We start from the raw sequence: 21172 nt of genomic DNA, 5'->3' as shown, positions 1-21172 counted from the left end.
AAGAAGCGCCGGTCACTATGACTAGACCATAGTAAAAAATCTCCATAAGCCGTCCTAATAGCCAGCTTAAAACCAAATGACTCCAGACGAGAAATTGTTATTGAATCATAAAAAGGTGAATAACCTCTTCGCGTTACTACTACCCTGACAAAATCCGATGCTTATCTAAGTAAACACACTAGTAAACGGCTGAGATACTAGGTCTCTACAAACACTTTGTTAGTAAGTAAGTAACAATCAATAAAGCAAATCGTAAACTAGTAAAGGCTGTACCAAAACAATATTGCTCGATGCGTGACTCAAGGTACAAGATAAATGAGCTACATATTTATTAAAAGTGGTGTCGTCGACAGTGAGACCTGTGTTATCGTATCGAACGAGATGCGAGCGACTCGTATGCGCCGACGTCGCTCTCTCATATCGCGCTTAATTTTACAACCTGACTATTACTCAGGTTTTTGGAAACTACAGACGAATAACTACGGATTAAACGTATAGTCGCCTGCGGGTGGCGGTGGCGTACAGTGAAGTGTGTGATATAAGCAGTGAGCCCGAGAACTTTTACTGACTCTCACTTTTCTGGGCATAAGTGAACATGATTACGAGTACTGAAAACATCAGCTGTGTCCACGAGTTCACCAGGTCCAATATACTGCTGACGGGCTTTCAGAAGCAGGCAACATGGAAGGAGCAACCGAAAAAAATAATAAAATACGCGAAGAATATATTGCGTGAGACTACAGTCGAACCATGTTTGTTTATTTACATGTTGTGCACCGCTATATCATCTTTAGCTGTCATGAATATGCACCTGGACAAAGCCTGCAGGGTAAATTTCGATTATGGTGATGATATTTGTGATCGTATCGCTAAAAGAAATACTACTGGTCTCGATAAAGAAGAAAAAGAAATTCAGTCACTGGTATCCGCAGTGGTGGCATGGAAGTTCCCTCTTCAGACAGCGATACCAGCAGCAATGGTGCTCTTTGTAGGAGCATGGAGTGATAAATATAAAAAAAGAAAAATATGTATTTTATTCCCATTTATTGGAGAGATTATTTGCAACATTGGTCTATTGTTCGCGACATATTTCTTCAAAGAATTGTCGCTGACAGCGACCGCTTTGATCGAAGCGTTGCCTGCGGCCTTTACTGGCGGCTACATCATCATATTTATGGGAATGTTCAGTTTTATGGCCGATAGAACTACGATAGAAAATAGAACATTCCGCTTGGGACTCGTAACAATATGTGTGACGGCGGGAACCCCGACCGGGACAGCTTTAAGTGGTATATTATTGCGTGCAATGGGGTATTATGGTGTGTTTTCATTGTTGTTGGTGCTGTACACCATATCGTTTGTGTATGGTTTGTTCAGACTTGAAGATGTAGTGCTCCCTGATGAGGAGAAGAGTTTTAATGATGTTGAGAAGAGTAAACAGAGGAACTTGTTGAAGGAAGTGTTTGAACTAGTCGGCAATACTGTGATGGTGGCGGTGAGGCCTCGTGCCTTAGGAGGTCGGGCGCAAATATTCTGTGTGCTACTACTGTACCTGCTTATGGTTGGACCTCTTTACGGTGAGTTTTAACAGTATTACTTTTCTTTTCTGTGATTGTGTAAATGTTAAGATTAATTAATTTGCAACGTGCAGCAATAATGCGAAACATCGTTGCTGTCACAATGAGACATCGAAAGTGGGTCATTAACTCATTACTCCGTCTGGATTTGTTCGTGACTCTCACTTAATCAATTTTTGTTACGAGTTGTGTACACATTGGTCAATGTTGGCCCTTTTGTCAATCGTTTATTTTTATCATGTCCTGGATTCAGTTGATTTTGAAAGTTGCAAGTTTAAGAATACTAGTGGTCGCCTAGTGGCCGAAATTCGACCATATACGATTTAATTTACAATACCACTTAACATACGTTCAAGGATAATTTTTATTTAACTCAAACTTAAACAAACTCTTTTATTTAAACTCTATTCATATGACACGTGAGAATATCATCGCAATGTCTATCGATTTTGACGTTTTGTCAAGTACGATCAGATACTATGCATGTGTGTGTAATGTTTTATTTATTGATTTAATGTACTTTATTAGCATTATTTTTGAAAAATATTAGCGTGGTGCACTTCTCCTACACATAAACTATAAGTGTACCAAATTTTATGCTCCAACGTCCGCGCAATTTTCGTAAAAAGCGGTCCAAAGTTTTTGCATCACGTATTAATATATAGATTTTAAAGCATTCGTATTTTAATCACCATTATTTTAAAGTTCATAGCTGTGGAAAATTATTGCATAAATTAGGTGCGGAAAATTATTGCATAAAATAAATGATAAGTAGCTCAATACTTTACGGTCTTCATTTAGCAAAAACAAAAGAGCGTCCATAGAAAATTAAATCACGTATAATTTTAGTCTAACGATGAACTAAAAGCATTAAAATTAACCATACCTGAAACTTATTAATATTTTACTACATTTTCCGTAATAAAATAATTAATTCACAGTCCCCATTAATAAATTAACACAAAAGGCAACCCCGGAACGAACAATAGCATTACCAATGAAAAAAAAAATTCAAAATGGCTGATTGTAGACGCAATTTAATTGTGGATTAATTTTAATCGAACATTGTAATCCGTCTGTTGATCACGTGACACGTTTTACTAGCCTAGTATCTAGAAGGTAAGCCGGTAAATAACTTGCAAGCCTTGACTCCATTGCTTTCCTGTTAACTTACTTCACACTCTGGGAAAAAAGTGAGCCCTACTTATCGTTGTAAGTACGAATGAAAATCTATGGAGAGGCATTGCGTGTTTATAATGTCCTTGAGTTACGTACCTAATAGTAGATGTTTTTATTAGTTCTTCGTTGATCTAGTTGAATCAAGTGTTAAGTAAAAAAATATATTTCGTTTAAAAAAAAAACATTTGCTTATTTGTATTTTTGAAAATAGACTCATTACAATTAGACTATACTTAGGTAATATGTTACTATTTGACAATCTACATAGATGATTATGTAGGTAACTTTGAACTTTGAGTCTTGTATATACCATAATAATTATCTCTAGCATACCTGCAAAAAAATACAAGTTTTGAATACCTTTAAAAACTGTATTTTTTACTTGTTTATTCAATAAAACCTGCTTTATTTTTTCGTTATATATTATAAATAAATGCAATCTGTAAAGCAGGTATCGACAGCTGAATCCTTTTAAATAGATTTTTTTATAAAATGTATTCTATTTTTAAATTTAAATAACATACGTTTCGGTTCCCAATCGTAAACATACTTCGCTGACATGTTTAATTTTATTTATATTTTAATAATTAAAAAATGCGCTGTTGGCGTATTGGCTGGGCCGCTTTGCAACGAGTCACGAGACTGGGTATCAGGCAAGGAAAAAATATTTATGTGATACACAAATTGATGTTCCGGGTCTGAGCGTGATGTGTATGTGACATTGTATATAAACGCACTTACAACTCAGGAAAAATTCTAGTGTAGGGCAATGTTTTATCATAAAATAAAAAACCAAATAAAAATTCTCCTGTTTATGTTTACGCCTTTTTCTGATCGGGTGATCAGGTGGTTTCGAATGCATTGCTCATTAATAGCGAAATATATAGGAATGTTCAGGTCGTTCACTTATCCTTGAGACAATTCTATATTTTTTTTATTTCTTTGTTTTGCGCACATTTTTTCTCGTTCTACGTAATTGAGTTTACGGATACTAGGGGGCTTTTCGTGATTGTATCAGATCAGATTTAATTATTTTTTTGACGGAAGAAACATCCAAGATTTTTAGTTCCATCTATACGTTGTAGAAATAACTGCCATACTCAGAGACATTTAATGATTACTTAAACTATTCCTTAGTAATGATTTTGTTCTGAAAACAATTACTAAGGACTGGGTTAAGTAATCATTAAATGACTCTGACTGAATACGGCTGACTGAGACTGACTTCATTGTCACACACAAAAAGTATAAGAAATAATTTACAAAATTAAACGAACTTACCTAAGTGAAGTTCTATTGTAATTATATGAAGTGCTTAGTCCTCGATAATTATTTTGTTTACCATGTAGTCCCACTATCATCTATTGTGTGAACGCGAATATTTAGAGAATCCTGCAAAAAAAAATTTATACACGGGCAACACTATTCATCTAATGTCATTCTATTTAGAGCAACCTGTAATGAGAAGATCACAAATATAGTAATTTCCCAACTACCATCTTGGGTAAAACAAATATGAACTTGTTTTGGGCTTGGGAGGGAGTCTAGTATCGAGGACTAAGCACTTCATATAATTACAATAGAACTTCACTTAGGTAAGTTCGTTTAATTTTGTAAATTATATGAAGTGCTTAGTCCTCGATAATTATTTTGTTTACCATGTAGATGTTTAGAGATGTAGTTGGAAATTACATATTGAATGCTATAAAACAATAAAACAATTATACATACAATCAGTCTTTTATTACCAGTGGCTTATAATTTATGCATGTTACACATGTCACTTGGTATATACTTACTATTAATCATATTATTATTAACTAAGTACTTAGTACTGATAAAATAAACTATTTGGTCAAATAATACTTAAGTAAAATGTACTAATGAGATTCAATATTACAAACAGTCTTAGCAAAAATATATTTATCATTACTTTTAATCAATGGTCTATTATAATGATTTGCGAAAACTTTTGATCCAATAGACCAACCAGCTGACCTAAAAATGGTATCTAATGTTACACCTTCTCTACATGCCCTGGAAGTGGCTGCGTGACGAGTAGAGTGAGGAGTAAATCTCTTGATGTCTATACCACTGTCCTTCATTGTTTGTTTAATCCAACGACTAATTGTCTGCCTACTTGCATAATTATAAGGTTTCTTAACACTTATTAATAGCATTTCTGTATTATTAAATTCTACCTTCCTCAAAGTTTTTGTATAATTTATATAATATTGTAATGTGGTTACTGGACAAATTTCAGGTTTCGCAAGAAAGTAAGGTAATGTAATGCACATTTGTTGTTTTCCTGGTTTAGATGTCTTTAACAAATCACTGATCTCTATATTTACTCCTGCCTCAACAAATTGTATGTTATTTAGTCTAATCAATGATAAAGTTTGAATTCTTTGTGCACTAGTAAGGGCTAACAGCATTACCAGTTTTTTAGTTAATTTTAGAAATGACAAATCTTGCAATGGGTACCATTTTTCTATATGATTCAAAACAATTGCTGGATCCCATGTATCATTGTATTTAGGACGACTAGGTCGTAGTTTAAAGATACCTTTAAAGAACCTCTTTATTTGAGGATCTATCCCTATTTCACAACTAAGTATCAAGGACAATGCTGATCTAGTAGTATTTAATGAAGTATAAGAACTTCCTGTTTTAAATTGTTCTGTAAGAAATTCTAAAATCTTCGTGATAGAAACATCAAAGATATTTTCTCCTTTACAAAAAATCCACCACTTATTCAATGCTACTGAATATTGTTTAATTGTGTTCACAGATAAAGAAGATATCATAACCTCTATGGTATCCTCAGGTATCATTTGTTTCTTGAATGCTTCCCTGATAATATGCAGGCCCCCAGGGAAAGGCTGTTGTGCAGAGGATGAAGTTTTCTGGAAGGTGATAACAATAATTGTTTTGAAGGCTTGAACACTTTAATATCTGAAATGGCCATTGATTTAACAAATGGGTACCAAGGTTGTGCCGGCCACATAGGAAAAACTAAAATGCCTATAGCATTATCATCTTTTATTTTTTGAACCGTCTTAGAGATCAAAGCAAATGGTGGAAATGCATAAAATAAGGTATAATTATGCCAACATACTGTAAAAGCGTCAATATTTTCTGCATACGGATCCCTATGCCAGGACAGATATCTACTGCACTTAGTATTGGCTCTAGTAGCAAATAGATCAATGGAAGGATTTCCAAATGACCTCACTATATCTAGAAACGCTGTAGGTGACAGCTCCCACTCACAGTCAATATTGTCATTTCTAGATTCAAAATCAGCTTCTTTATTGTCCTTAGATTTTATATAAGATGCAAAGATCCATATTTTATGGGCTTCACACCATTGCCATATTTCTCGTGCAAGCTGATTTAAATTATTAAATTGAATACCACCCATTCTATTAATATAAGCTATGGCAGTTGTATTATCTATACGTAGTAAAATTTGACAGTTGCTTAAGTCCTTTGCAAAACATTGTAATCCAAGAAAAGCTGCTAGTAGTTCCAAATAATTTATGTGACTTTTCTTGTCTTCTTCTGTCCAAAATCCATTTGCTACCTGACCATCACAAAATATTCCCCATCCAGTGCGAGATGCATCTGAATAAATTTCTAACTTAAATTGACAATTTTTAATAGGGTTAACGGCTGATTCTATACAATTATACCACCACTGTAAATCTTCTTTACATTCATTATTTATAATCATAACTGAATCAAAGTCATTATTATGATTAAATAACTCTACACATTTTTGTTTTTCCAAAACTTTTGTGTACAGAAAACCATAGCTAACAGCTGGACAGCAAGCTGTTAAAGTTCCAATGAGTTGTGCAAAATCCCTAATAGTACAGGAATCTTTGTTTAAATACCTTTTAAGTAATAAAAGGATTGAACATCTTTTCTTATCAGAGACTGATAAGGTCATAGTCCTTGTATTTATTATAAATCCTAAATACTCAACTATTTGTTTAGGGTGCAAACTACTTTTGTCCCTATTTATATAAAATCCAAGACATTCTAGTAGTGACACTGTCTTACTACAATTTTCTACACACTCATTAAAAGATTCTCCAATACATATGATATCATCAAGATAAATCACAGATTTAAATCCCACACTGCGTAGATAAGATATAACTGGTTTTAACAATTTTGTAAACGTAAGTGGAGCAGTACACAAACCAAAGCACAAACAATTAAACTCATAAATATTATTTTTAAAATAAAACCGTAAATATTTCTTATCATCATTATCTACTGGGACTAAAAAATATGCATCTTTTAAGTCAATTGTACACATGTAATTATTTTTAGAAACAAGTTTACAAACAGTTCTCATGTCTTCCATTTTAAAATGTTCCGTCTGGATGAACTTATTTAGGCATTTTAGATTTAAAATAAGTCTGGTACTACCATTAGGCTTTGTAATAGAGAATATTTTTGAACAAAATTGTCCACTAATTGATGTACACTTACTAACGACACCCAATTTTAATAATCTATCAATTTCCTTTGATAAAACTATATTTTCAGACTCTGAAAATGTACAGTTTTTAGGATATATCTGTTGGTATGGAGTTTTTACAAAAGGAATTTTGTAACCTTTTACCCAAGATAAAATAACATTATCTTGAGTGACCCTTTGCCAACAAGGATAAAAGAATTTAAGACGACCTGCAAAGGTCTTTACCTTTATGTCTGACGTACAGACTTGTGTCGATATGCCTTCTTCTGATGCGGTTGTTGCTGCTGCTGCTGCCTCCCACTGTTCCTGGGTTGATACCTGCCCCCCCTCCCTTGTTTGGCTCGATTTGCTTGTGGAGGGGCATTGAAGTTTTCCTTATTTTTAAATTGGGTATAATTTGACTGCCTGGTCTGCCCCATCTTTCGGGTGAAATTGGACTTTTTCAGTATGCTTGGTGCTGCCTTCTTTATGGCATTAGCAGTCTTTACATCTTCATTAAATCTTTCTCCAAACAGGAAGCTGTCCCGTTTAGCGCTTTCTGTTGTTTTAACTATGTCTTTATCCAAATTAACCGCCACCAACTTTTTACGTGTACAAGTGTCGTTATAATGTAAATCACTTAGTAGCCTGGCTACATCTGTCAAGACTTCAATTTTTGCTGGGTTTGGGTCAACTTTAACAAAATTATCTAAACAAGATAATACAGCAGACAATGCAACACCCAATTGCTGCTGTCGCTCTTCGATCCTTTTGTCTCTTTCTTTAATTGGATCGCTTAATAGGCCTTCTAGCTCCCTGTTTAGTTTTGGAGCCTCTAGCAAGGCAAAATTATTGGGAATCAGATACTTTTTTAATAATTCATCCTTGCGCTCCTTTTCCAAGCCACTCGTTAACACATTCTCTACTCTCCTTATTATCTCTGGGTGAATACTTTCACTATAAGATTTGTCAGAGCAGGACGGATTTCCCAGAGCAATCAGCACATCGTCTTGTAGTTGTTGGGTACCTACAAGGTACAACGTAATCATTAGACTAACTTAGTCTGATTACACATGAAATAACTGACTCAGTTATTGTAAAAATTATATTGTATTAAAGAAACAATATTACGCGCATAACATAGAACTTCTATTTATGCTTTTTCTCAACTTGAGATTTTGAAATCCAGTCTCGACAAGAATTGACAAGATGGCGGGTGATAAATACTTTTATACCTAAAAGACAAAAGAAACTTGTCGCTTTGGCAATCAAGGCATCTAATAAACTAACACATACCTGTGTCCTCGATTACTTCAGGTCTCTCATTTGGATCAGGATCGTCTACCGACTCCCGCTCCGACGAACTTAAAGATCTAATTCGTCTACGACGACTTTGACTTTTCTTAATTTTTTCTTCCAGTTTCTTCAGCTTCTTCCATAATTTTTCTTCTCTACTCTTAGGCATTTTACTTTAATCAACTTGAACTCACTAAATACAGTAATCACTTAACAGATAATATTTCTACGAAAAATTCCGTGCGAGCACACAACGCGAAAAATAGTGAATGACATTAGATGAATAGTGTTGCCCGTGTATAAATTTTTTTTTGCAGGATTCTCTAAATATTCGCGTTCACACAATAGATGATAGTGGGACTACATGGTAAACAAAATAATTATCGAGGACTAAGCACTTCATATAATTTGTTTTACATTGATACAAAAAGTAGGGCCTCCTATTATTTCAAAAAGTCGTTGACTTCTGAAATTAGAAACATACGAATTTCAAACGTATCATCCTCAATTTAAGGTGTTTTTTGAAGTATACGTATATCTTATTCTGAATTTATTGTTTCTTAATGACCATGGCGGCTAAAAGTATATAACTAGTTTCCTTATTTCGGCGTACGTGTAATATTTTGTTAATTATGAAATAAAGGATTTGTGAATGATGAAATGAAACAATATAACATTAGGTAAAGGAACGTATAAAAAAAATATCCATAAGTTTAATAACGACTTAAATAAGTAATAATTTAAAGGAAAATAGAACAATATAGACAATTGTAAACAAATACAAAAAAATAGAATAACAATTTAACTTTTATTTCAAAGACATGAGTTTTAAACTAATGTAACGATCACGATGTCACGACTTCCGTTTATGATCGTGAGTCCTGATTAATTGAGGATCGTTTAAAAATATTGGTCAAGTGCAGATGGGGAATCGTACTGAGTCATCAATCATCAGGAATCATCCAATGACTTCTCCCGCCTTGGGCGAGGCGAGAGGGAGTGTCAGACTCTTACTGACTGAAAACCACCCCGTTTCTACTCCTGCTTTTCGAGCCGGAGCCGGAGTCCCGGTAAATCCGCTAGGTAGTCCGCAGCTCCAAAGTAAAAATGCATTACGACTATATTATGCCATATTTATTTTTAAGCAACCTAAGCTTAACAACAGTTGTAGAAAAAATTGTGGTGGCCCTGAGGTTTAAGATGCCTGCTTCTCAGCCCTGAGGTTTAAGATGCATGAGAGTGTGGGTCCGAAACGAAATCTACTAAATGGCAAGTACCAATGTGGTACTTATTTTCCGAGTTATATGTGCTTTCTAATTTACTTAGACATCACTGAAAAACGGTGAAGGAAACATCGTGAGGCTTTATAATTTTTAATTATAATTCTGAAATTGCAAACCCGCATTGAACAAGCATGGTGATTGATGCTCAAACCTTCTCCGTGCGAGAAGAGAGAGGCTTTTGGACAGCAGTGGCCACGTATAGGTTGTTGATGTAATGTGGTTTCGGGATGCCCCTAGGTCTCGCTTTGAGTTATTCGTGTATCAGTAGATTATACTAGTATAGCAGCATATATATAGCAGTATATATAAGGTTTATAAAGGAGGACAAACAGTATTCCTTATCCTTAAACAAGACTACATAAAAAAAGTACAGGTAGGTATGTGATACAATCCAGAAATTACCCGAATTGATTTTTATTGCTTCAGTTAGTCAGATACTATAGAGCTATTTAACCAGAATGAATTGCAAGTCACCCGGTAATGCGTCACTGGCAAGTCAATCTCCTTCAATGCGTACACACAAAACCCAATACGTATATCAAGTACCTAAAGTAAAAACTACCCGCAAGGGTCATTAACACTGAAGTATTTTCCTGCTAAACTGTCTTCAATGTACAGGTGGTCCCAAAAACTGAACGATATGACTTAACCAGGTAGTAGACGTTATTACGAGTGCTCTGGAAAAGACAGGGAAATAACACAATTATGTCGTTGAGTTTTGGGACATTCTCTATACGTCATGCAAGAGCTGCGGACTTCCTAGCAGGTTTACCAGGGCTCCGGCTCAAAAAGCAGGAGTAGGAAGGGGGTGGTTTTTAGTCAGTAAGAGCCTGACACTCCCTGTCGCCTCGCCCAGGGCGGGAGAAGTAATTGGATGATTTTCACCCCTTAAAAAAAATCTACTGGAGAATCTGTGATTAAAAACTAGCTTTTCTTAATATATTTGCATGTCTTACGATAGTTATTATAAAAATACGCCCTGTATAATTTTCTACTTTCAATTCTGAGTAAAATATGGTGACTGAAATTTTGAGTATAACAATGAAGACAATTACGATGAATCATATTGAATCATATTACTATACGTGTTTATCCTTAAATAAACTGTACATCAAATCACATACTTCACGGAGGTACGAAACCTGGACTTTCTTTGAAATTAAAAATAGCCAATGAGTTTTCAAAAGTGTGGTGATTAATGCTCATTCCTTGCGTGTAAGAGGAGTCCTTTGCATAGCAGTGAGATGGGACAATAACAGGCTGATAATGTTCATCTCATGGTAGTTTTTGAATATAGTTTTTTAATATTAATACATAAATACTAGAATTACCAATATTGCACGATTAACGCGGTGGCTGGGCAACTGTCGTGTAACGGAGAGCGGGTTCGATTTCCGCACGGAGCAACTTTTTATGTGATTCACAAATTTTTGCTTCGGGTCTAGGTGTCATGTGTATGTGAAACACAGGAGAAAATCCTAGTGTGGAGTAACGTTACGTCCGCTATACTAAGATCACATTGATACCAACCCATGAGGGCACTGATCTCCGTGATCCAGGTATTTTACTAGTACAGAGGTCAGAGTTTTACTATGACATTATGACTTGTATCGAATTAATGTAGGTGTAATGTAGCTATGTACATTTTTGCGTAATAAAAGATTTTTTTAAGAAAAAGAATAAAAGATTAGACCTTATTATTTTTTGTATATAATCACATTATGATATGTGAGTGACATCATTAAGAATTACAATAGTTAGCTAGTTATCCTTGGTCACAGTACTATTATCTGTAGCAATGTGTAGCGGCCATTAACATTTACTCCACGTGCATCGAGAGGACTCATTTGTGAAACAATACTCGTTGGACCTTGATAGATACACAACCAGTGTTTAGAGGACCAATGTCTTTCTACCATACTCTTGGTTACTCAAGATCTCAATTAATTAATTTACAAAAATAGAAGTGTGTTTTTCCTTTCTTTCCTTTCACCTTCACCGCCAACAAAAAACTGTTAAAGGCTATTCCTCCACTAGTGTCGGACAGCGTTGTCCGACATGACGTCTAAGGTGTTAATAAAGAGATTATTTTTCTAAATCTAATTTTTTTTTGTATTTTTTAATCTTTTGCCATTTCCAAATCACGATTTTCGTTCATTATTAACATAGCAGGAAATTGGAATTCGATTTGAATATGTTTTTTTTTTTGTATTGAATTGTGCATTTATCGAGAAAGGCTATAAGCTACATAACATAACGCTTTAATCAATAGGAACCGAGCAGAGCGGTTGAAACCGCGCGGAAGTAGCTGGTTATTAATAAAATTATGTTTCATTAAGAATAATATTTTATCCCAAATATAAATAAGATTCGATATTTCATCTTTAATGTTCAACGTATCGTTATAACTTCACTTCACCAAATAAGAAGCCAAAAATGAAAGCTTAAATAATATCCATATTTATTTAAAAACTCGTACGCGTAAAAATAAAATAAATAAGTACGAACGGAGTGGGTAATACCTTATTGGTAATCCATTTTTGTATACATAAGTAGGTACGTCAATTGTTTTTTTAATATGTTCCTCAATACTTGTAGATAACAGTTTAACAATATAAAGTTGACATTGAATTAATCTTTTAAAGTGGGTACTCAATACCTCAGTCGTTACCATTAAAAAGTATTTTTAAGTTAAAAAAAAACGTTGCTCCACACAATGATTTTCTCCTGTGCCGTGGGTGCATTTACAAACATACAATTTCACATACACTTGACACCCAGAAACATCAATTTGAGTCATCACATCGTCACATATCAAATTTTGAATCACAAAAAGCTAAAAAGAAGTTTTTTTTAAAATTAGTGATCGTATATTTTACTTCCGAGCGCAGGGTCCCAGTTGGGCGAGGTACCTACGGGAGTATCTTGGCTTTTCGAAAATTGTGTAATAGCAGGGAGTCTAGAATTGTGCTCGGTATTGCATGGCTATGCTTATGTTATTCTTATATATTATGGAACTCATAATATAGCTAATGTAAAATACATACGTTGTATATTAGCGTTTCTGCCAATCCTTTCGAGGATTAAATACATATAATGTAATGTATGCGTGTTACTTTAAGGTTGAAAATCGTATAACGAAAATGAGTTTTCAATTCAGAACTTCAATGGTGTTTTTCGGAAAAACAAAGTAAGTATTGTATCGTAGGTCGTATATTGAAACACTTAACAGTTATTTACATCACAAGCGTTGTTTTATTTTAATTGTATGTATTTATATTTGTTCAGCTTTTTCAATAAAAAGGATTTTGTCCTTTATATTGTGTTAAAAGGACAAACACTACATATACATACATTATATTGTATTGCTATATTGTTATATAGGTACTTAGTTTATAAAAATGTATGGTATATCCCACACATTAAACTCACAAAATTAAAAGCTAATTTCGTAAAAGGTTAAATATTATGTTTTTCGGCTTAGATTTGTTTGACTGCCTCGTTGGTCGAGTGGTCGCAAGTGCGACTGCCGAACAAGGGGTCTCGGGTTCGATTCCCGGGTCGGGCAAAGTATTACTGGGCTTTTTTCGGATTTTCGAAAAATTTCTCAGTGGTAGCACGGAGTCTGGAATTGTGTCCAGGATATGGCAATAGGCTCACCCCCTATTACATGGGACTTTAACACAAAATGGTGAAAAGTGGGTGTACATTGTATAGCGGCATTACGTGCCGTAATGTGCACCTCTGCCTACCCCTTCGGGGATAAAAGGCGTGACGTTGTGTGTGTGTGTGTGTGTGTGTTACTCGTGTAGGTAATTAATTATTTGACGACGAACTCGGTTAGCACTACGTTGCAGCGCGATAGTCGCCGCGCCGTGTGTCGCGGAATGCTGCTAATGAATATGAGCCTCTAGCATGGCTTGAAACTAGTCGAGTATTCCTGAAGCTTACAATATATTGTGTAAACATGTTATACTTTAATATACATACGAGCTATACAAAGCTAATTTATCATGGTCTCGATTTATATGATCTTTCCGCATATTAGACAGTCAGTTTATATTGGTACTCATGTACATAATTTTTGTACATCATTTAGTCAAAATCATAAAATCCTACATGGTAACCGTGTAAGTGTAAATAAAATAGTTCAAGCTCTATTTAACCGTATTTTTGGTGGTTTACACAAAGCATTTTGGTGTAATTAGCTCAGTGGTTTGGTGAATTAATTATTCAGTAACAAAGGCAGCGCTTGATTGTTTTGTGATTAAATTCTAATGAATTTGAATTAGTTATGGACTAATCATTGTACAGTAATGTTATTTCAGTCATAATCATAAAAAACATGAGTAAGGGTCCTCGCAAACAGAAACGGCACGGCGTTTTAGCTTTGAAATCAATACAAAAAGGCTGTAATCGAGCTGCCAGCGCGGGGACGGCGCGCTTACAGCATTTACAAAATATATCATATGACATACAATTCAATGTTTACACCTAAAAGACAAGTTTATAGATGCTGTTAAAGTTTAAAAAAAATGTTTTTTAAATAATTACTGCCTACTAATGGTTCGTCACTAGATATATTAGGTATCACAGGCGAAATTATCGAAGGTCTAAATCTTCCATAAAAATACCTGAAACCTACTTGTAACTCCTCTTGTGTTGGGAGTGCCCATGGGCGGCGCTGATTACTTACCACCAGGTGATCTGTCTGCTTTTTAGCTCTACCAACATCGAAAAAAATATTGTTCTGATAGAGAAGATAAGAAATACATCTGTTGAAGTAAAATCTGAGTAATTGTTTGAAAAATACGTGTTTGACTTATCCTTTAAGATTTAAATAACCATGACATTTTTTTATATTTCACGTAAATAATTATGTTTAAACGCAATATTTACGTCAACATTTTCAGTCAGCTGAAACACAATAAATAATACATACACAAAAACAGTAATTTAAAATAACGACCAAACTAATTAGTATACAAGTCACAACAAGAATTACCTTCCTTTAGTCTTCCGACCTTCTTCAGAGCAAACACATCCTTATCGAATAAACAAACAAATATAACAATTGAGCGCATTTCCCGTAAATATCCTTGTCTTATTTCTTTATTTATTCGTCCGCCATTTTTCTGCAGATGAGAACAAACAAAAGAATAAATATTTCTTTTTCTCTCTTACAGGTGATTCGCAAGTGGCGTATCTCTACGTGATTCGTAAATTCGGGTTCACAGAAGTGGAATACAGCGTTTATGGTACCATAAACATTGTACTGGGTATCTTTGGTAAGTACGATTAGCACTTTTTTATTAGCTTTTATGTATAAGTCTGTGTTTGGCCACCAACCCGCTTTCTGCCAGAACGGCGAAGCGAAGATGTGTCCGAAGATGAAGCACACAGACTTAGATAGTACCTATTTACTCTTTTTTTTGAGGTGGGAAAATCATCCAATGGCTTTTCTCGCCTTGGGCGAGGCGAGAGGGAGTGTCAGACTCTTACTGACTAAAAACCACCCCGTTCCTACTCCCGCTTTTCGAACCGGAGCCCCGGTAAACCCGCTAGGTAATCCGCAGCTCCGAAACCTATTTACTCTTACATTAAAAATACCTGGGTTGTATATACTTACATCTGTTATTTTTTGTAACAAGTAATATTTAAGTTAGGAAGGTTGTCTCAAGTACCTGTATTAAGGTCGTAAAATTTTATCCGTGGTCGCTTTTGTATTTTATTCTTTGGGTTACAATTTATTTATTTGTTGTTTATTACTCGCAATCAAAGGTAATTAAAGTCGAATCTTACTTTTTGTAATTACGATAATAAACTTAAACAAAAAAGAAACATAATATTTTATTCGCCATTTCTGAAGCAAACACAAATAAGATTTTCTCACCTGTGAATGAGTGTGTAAAAAATTCAGAGACAAAAACACGGTTCCCTAATTAAAAAATCCTTGAAGGATTACCTACTTAGGTACATTGCAAAAATATCAGGCCATTTTTTATACCAACGATACCCATGGATCAAAACGTTATTTTCTTGTCACAATCAAATCAGATACGTGATTATAATATCATATTTGCATATGATTAATATTTTTGTATGTCAGTTCAATGTGACCTCTATAATTACCTATATTTGAGTCTGATATACAATGTACAGTGATCAGCTGCAGGTCAACATACTCCTGTAATTATCTATGTCATTGGATTTTCGACTTCATATCAAAACCATAAGAACCAAAAGAAATTGGACAGAAAGGAGTAGCATCACGTGCTGGCATGTATAATGTATGTTGTGATGAATTAAGAAACGCAGCTTGTTGCGTGCGCTCAGCGTAACTCCATCTTTATCAACCTAGGTCAAGGCTTGTGAATCGCGATAGAGACGTGCATTTATCACGCAACCGATCCCCCATCTTCCTAAAATATATTCTACCGCCATGCAAATAAAGTCCGCTCTTCCGTGCTCAGGATAACGTTCATTAATTTACTAATTATTTTTATCAAAACAAGTTTCAAGAAGCAGGTGATGTTCTACAAATTATCTGAAATCATTATACTTTAAAACCTTAATTTTCGGTCGATCACTGGGTATGTTTAATTGTGACTAGTAAAGGCTTTATAGATCCAGTTTTTGAGCCAGTGAACTGTAATTACTGCTTTAGTTACAAGGAGACGAATCGTATCCGATTTTAACCTGCATTTAAAAGTAAACAAAATATTTTAGTTGCGTACAAAAGTACCTGTCTTCTCGTTTTTTACTGATGTCATCACAAAAACGTATCACCGAAATTAAATTATAAACACCTGTTACGCTTCAAAAGTAGAGTATTCTCGGAAAATAATATAGGCTACTTTATGGGTGATTTTCTATCAGAGATTAGCTATGTAGCTATGCAAGGAAGACGTGCAGCTCGAGTATACTATAGTAGGAAAGCCATCTACAGCACACATCTATCCATATAAAAAATATATAGCTTTGCTGAGTCCGTTTCCACCAGTGCTATGTTATGTGTACCATTTTGATCAGTGGAAACGAAACACATCTACAGCGACGTAGCATAGCAAATAATTATTTGGTGGAAAAACACCCCAACAATCCCAATATTTCTTCAAAAATTGAAATTAAGAAAACAGCTAAGTAGCAAAATGCTGGTATAAGATAAAGTTATAAGAAGAGTTTAAACTAGGCATTGTTTGTTCTTTGAAACCTTGGCAAAAATACTACAATAAAGGAATTATAGAATGTAGGTTAGTAAACAGTAATTGAGGCATCACGTGCTAATCTACAAAGAACCTACTTTATACCTAGATACTTGCTGAAAGTGTCAATTATGCGTTTTATACTGTTACCTAAGCCTTAAATTCTAAATTAATTGACCTCCAAATTTGCTAGAAGAAGGTGTTGCTCTTTTATACGTTGTTTGTAGTATATCTCGGAACCGATTTAGAGTATGTTTACTTTTGACATTACTTCTTTCTTTGCATATGCGAGTTTCAATGTCGAACTGGTGTGTTTATCACACTGTATTAAAGAAGGATTAAAGGAGCAAAATCGTCCAACCCGTCTTGGGCGAGAAGAGAGGGCGTGTCAGAGTTTTACTGACTAAAAACCACCCCGTTCCTAGTCGGGCCCGGTAACCCACTAGGCAATCTGTAGCTCCAGGCAGTAGCAGACTAGCAGTAGTTCTTTCTATCTTTAAGTTTCTATATTAATTCTTTTTGTATTCATTGTCTACTTAAAAAAATATAAAAATCTATCGTTATCATCAACAGGCTGTTTTGTTACACAGGTGGACTATGGCCGTTGTCTGCAGATGCGAAGTATTATAATCTTATTGTTTTTGGATATTTGCGCTTTTTCTCAGCTCTAGCCTGGTTTTAACCTGCATTTACGGATTAAAGCCAAGTGAATGTGGTGTGGTGTGTCTTCCTCTAACTGCACAAATTTTCTTATTCATGATTTAGGATTAATCTGCATGATTTATTAATCATTGCTATTATTAATCTCCTCCCAAAATTATTATAAATCGATGATTTGAATATCGATTTTTTAAGTAATAATTTAAATATCATCATAAAGTGCAATCTTAAATATATACGTATCATGAGAAGGTATTGACTTATGACTAGTTGAAGACAACCCTTTTTATATACGACTCGTACTTAAATGAAAATGAAAAGATTTTTTTTTATTATTTATTTGTTACATTTCAATACAGTTTTACATATTATGTTTACACCATTAAACCAGATCTAGTTTGTATCGGTACTCACAAATGTTTAAAACATTAAAGTATCAATAATTGCATTATGTACTTATGTATTTCCAGTAAATGCGTAAATGTCAGAGCAAGTTCAATCATCACTATCTGTTTTCAAGTTATCAGAAAATAAACATTTTCGCGGAACACGCATGAAATGGAAGTTTAACGATAATGAGATTAATTGGAGCCTGCTGCGTTTTATTTGTGTGCATTGATGTCATGATATTCATTATCATTATGTAATTAATGTTCTACTTATTTGTGTTCTACAATCAATATTTTATTTTATTTTTGCACTCAGATAATCACTTTTTGGTAGCATTTACAATGTAGGCCTACATTGCATCACTTGAAGTTTTATTATGCCATTCGCAATTGTCAGGAGTTTTAAAATTATTATTTCATTCTAGCAATCTGTAAACGCAGTAGGTTTTTTTTATGTTATAAGCCGGTAAACGAGCTGATGGTAAGCAATCGCCACCAAACACCAGAGGTGTTACAAGTGCGTTGCCGGCCTTTTAGAGGTTAAGAATTTAAAGGTTGTTGGAGAATCGAGAATTGGGAAGATTGGGAAGGGGGCAATTGGGCTCCCGGTAACCTGACTTACACAACGCAAGCGTTATTTTACGTCGGTTTTCTGTAAAGCCGTGGTATCACTCCGGTCTAGCCGGCCCATTTGTGCCGAAGCATGGCTCTCCCAAAGGTACTAAAACTACTACTAATATACTTTACTAGTAGCAAGAGCAACCTTGAACTTTAAAGACCAACAATATCATTTATGCCCATTGACAAATAAGAAAATAGATATAATTATGCACATGTCAAGATCATACAATAACATATGACATTGTATGTGAATATATCACGTTAACATTACGCAATACTGCAACGTCCAACGTTCGGAAATTCACAACGTTTCTCATGATTTATAGAGAGCATTTCCTTGAACTGAATGCACTTGCATCCAATCAAACGCAGTCCTGTTACACTTGTTGGATGTTAGAAAATAAACCTTAGTGATAAGATAATAAAGTTGATTGAGTAATGTAGGTATTAATTCAGTTTCATTCATGTCGATGTTGATAATATTACATTTCTTTTTTTTAAATGGTCCAATAAACTAGATACAATTTAATCGTTGCGAGATCTATGTATGTACCATAGTTTATCAAATTTAGGGTAAAAATGTATGGCTGAAAATGTTACATAAAGTAGGTAATCTTATAATCATATTGCCATATTGTTGTTGCTTAGTTTATGATGAATGATGGAAATATAAGCTCAAGATGACTAGATACAACACGAAAAATGCATTAGAAAATGTAGTTATAGAATATACCTATAGATAGGTAACTAACTAGATAACTTAACAGGAAAATTATTGAACTAAAAACCTGTTAAAGTTTAAGTCAAATCACAAAACTAACATTTTAATTAAGAGATTAGTATCAGATTTTAGTGATAAACCTAGTATTTTAAACCCTTTCAACAATTACCCTACATACTGGTTGTTAGTCGGCCAATCAAGGCAATCAATTAGAGCAATCTGGTCTAAAACCGTTTCATTTGGAAGTCGTTGCGTAACTAATAATCCGATATTTTATATAACTTTGGTTAAATCTGTACAGAAGGTCCATGTTATGCATAGGTGGTGAATAATACAAATAAAAGTAGATTCATGTGACATTTAAAACTATAAAATAATCAAAGACCTTGTTTACATGGTCGAAAATTCAAATGCATACAGCTTCAGTCTTCACTATTGTTTAATTTTGCAATTAAATAGAAATTAAATTAAATACCTCTGTCAAGGACGTTCTATTTATAAGTCCCGATATGGTTCGAAACTAGTTGAACAGTCATCATTCATAAATAGTGTATACAAAATAATATAGTTCTAATTATCTTACAACATTTCTTTTACAAAAACGGATGATATTACGAAAGGAGGACCTTTAGGATCTTTACCTATGGCTAAAGATCTTAAAGGTCATGCACAGTAGATGTGCTCACGCAAATCTTACACGAGGCGTATGCAAACGTTCCTTCTGCGTCGCCTACACAGTTACCAGTACTTACCAAATACACCGCACTGCATAATACATGAGATAGTGCAGGATCAACTGTTTATTTAGCTGGAAACTGGCTCAATTCACTGTTTCTGGTAGTAGGTTTTAGTATAGAAACGGTATATACTCTAATCGAGTTTTAAATGTTTTCTTTAGAGGTGTAAGATTATGTCTATACTTTTTTTAAATGTTAAGCGTGTATTATTTATAACTAGCTTTTGCCCGCGACTTCGTTCGCGTGGAGTGACTTCCGGCAAATTTTTGGTTTTAACCACATAGTTCCCGATCTCGCGGGATCTCTTCAAAAATGAGATGTGGAAGATATTCCAGGGAACTCTTCAAAAATCAACATAATGAGCTCTGTGTTTGAATTTAATAGATGTATACTCACTTAGGGCATTGAAAAAATTGTTTAAAAACGGACTTAAACTAACTTAAAACTAAAGAAAGCTACGAATTACGAATTTATAACAATTAAAAAAGAAACTATATTACAACCTATCCTCTATGCTATAATAACCAAGCTTTAACTAAATAATTTAAAAGAAACGACTTAAATCTAATCTAATTAATTTATAAATTAGACTTACAATTTTATTAAAAAAACTAACTACAGTAACTACTAATAATCGATATCAAACTAAACCTACGTTAAATAGTTTAACCAGAAAACCAGGAAAACCCAACAAATTAACTTATTAATTGACAAATACAACGAAACCAATTTAGAATATAAGAAACAGCAGGACCACTTTTTTTTTTTTTTTTTTTTTAGGGTGGAAAATCATCCAATGACTTCTCCCGCCTTGGGCGAGGCGAGAGGGAGTGTCAGACTCTTACTGACTAAAAACCACCCCGTTCCTACTCCTGCCCGTCGAGCCGGAGCCCCGGTAAACCCGCTAGGTTGTCCGCAGCTCCGGATTAGGCATCAGCCCTACTGGGCCCCATCTGTGGTGGTCTGATGGCTCTTTGAGGCGCGCGCAGAACGCGACGCGCCGCACGCACGGGTCTGGTTCTGGTCGGGC

At 34.6% G+C, this 21172-nt stretch overlaps 2 protein-coding genes across 6 annotated transcripts in view; one reads left to right on the top strand and one right to left on the bottom strand.

Moving 5' to 3' along the window:
* Window positions 1–235: 235 nt before the first annotated feature.
* LOC118265958 (proton-coupled folate transporter) overlaps window positions 236–21172 on the top strand; it is a 32156-nt gene continuing 11219 nt past the window's right edge. Inside the window, exons 1-2 of the mRNA XM_035579270.2 lie at window positions 236–1577; window positions 14996–15097. Of these exons, the coding sequence (XP_035435163.2) occupies window positions 596–1577; window positions 14996–15097 (1084 nt within the window). The 5' untranslated portion in view covers window positions 236–595. The remainder of the gene's footprint in view (window positions 1578–14995; window positions 15098–21172) is intronic.
* Window positions 4016–8929, bottom strand: LOC118272887 (uncharacterized). 5 transcript variants are annotated; one of them, XM_050694632.1, is made up of 3 exons: window positions 8527–8929; window positions 7477–8257; window positions 4485–5662 (listed from the first exon to the last, which is right to left on the bottom strand). In XM_050694632.1, exon 3 carries the CDS (start codon window positions 5588–5590, stop codon window positions 4637–4639), a length of 954 nt encoding a protein of 317 aa, XP_050550589.1. In that variant the 5' UTR covers window positions 5591–5662; window positions 7477–8257; window positions 8527–8929; the 3' UTR covers window positions 4485–4636. The 5 variants fall into 3 exon arrangements, with proteins under 5 accessions (XP_050550588.1, XP_050550589.1, XP_050550590.1 ...); XM_050694631.1 differs by adding an exon at window positions 4016–4148 and having other exon boundaries at window positions 5567–8257; XM_050694630.1 differs by having other exon boundaries at window positions 4485–8257.

The sequence above is a fragment of the Spodoptera frugiperda genome, chromosome 7 (assembly GCF_023101765.2).
Source record: "Spodoptera frugiperda isolate SF20-4 chromosome 7, AGI-APGP_CSIRO_Sfru_2.0, whole genome shotgun sequence".
NCBI classification, from domain to species: Eukaryota; Metazoa; Arthropoda; class Insecta; order Lepidoptera; family Noctuidae; genus Spodoptera; species Spodoptera frugiperda.
This window is presented reverse-complemented; position numbering and strand designations above follow the sequence as displayed.

Coding starts and splice junctions, on each gene's coding strand:
- LOC118272887 (XM_050694631.1), bottom strand. CDS start 7,134: ATGGAAGACATGAGAACTGTTTGTAAACTTGTTTCTAAAAATAATTAC.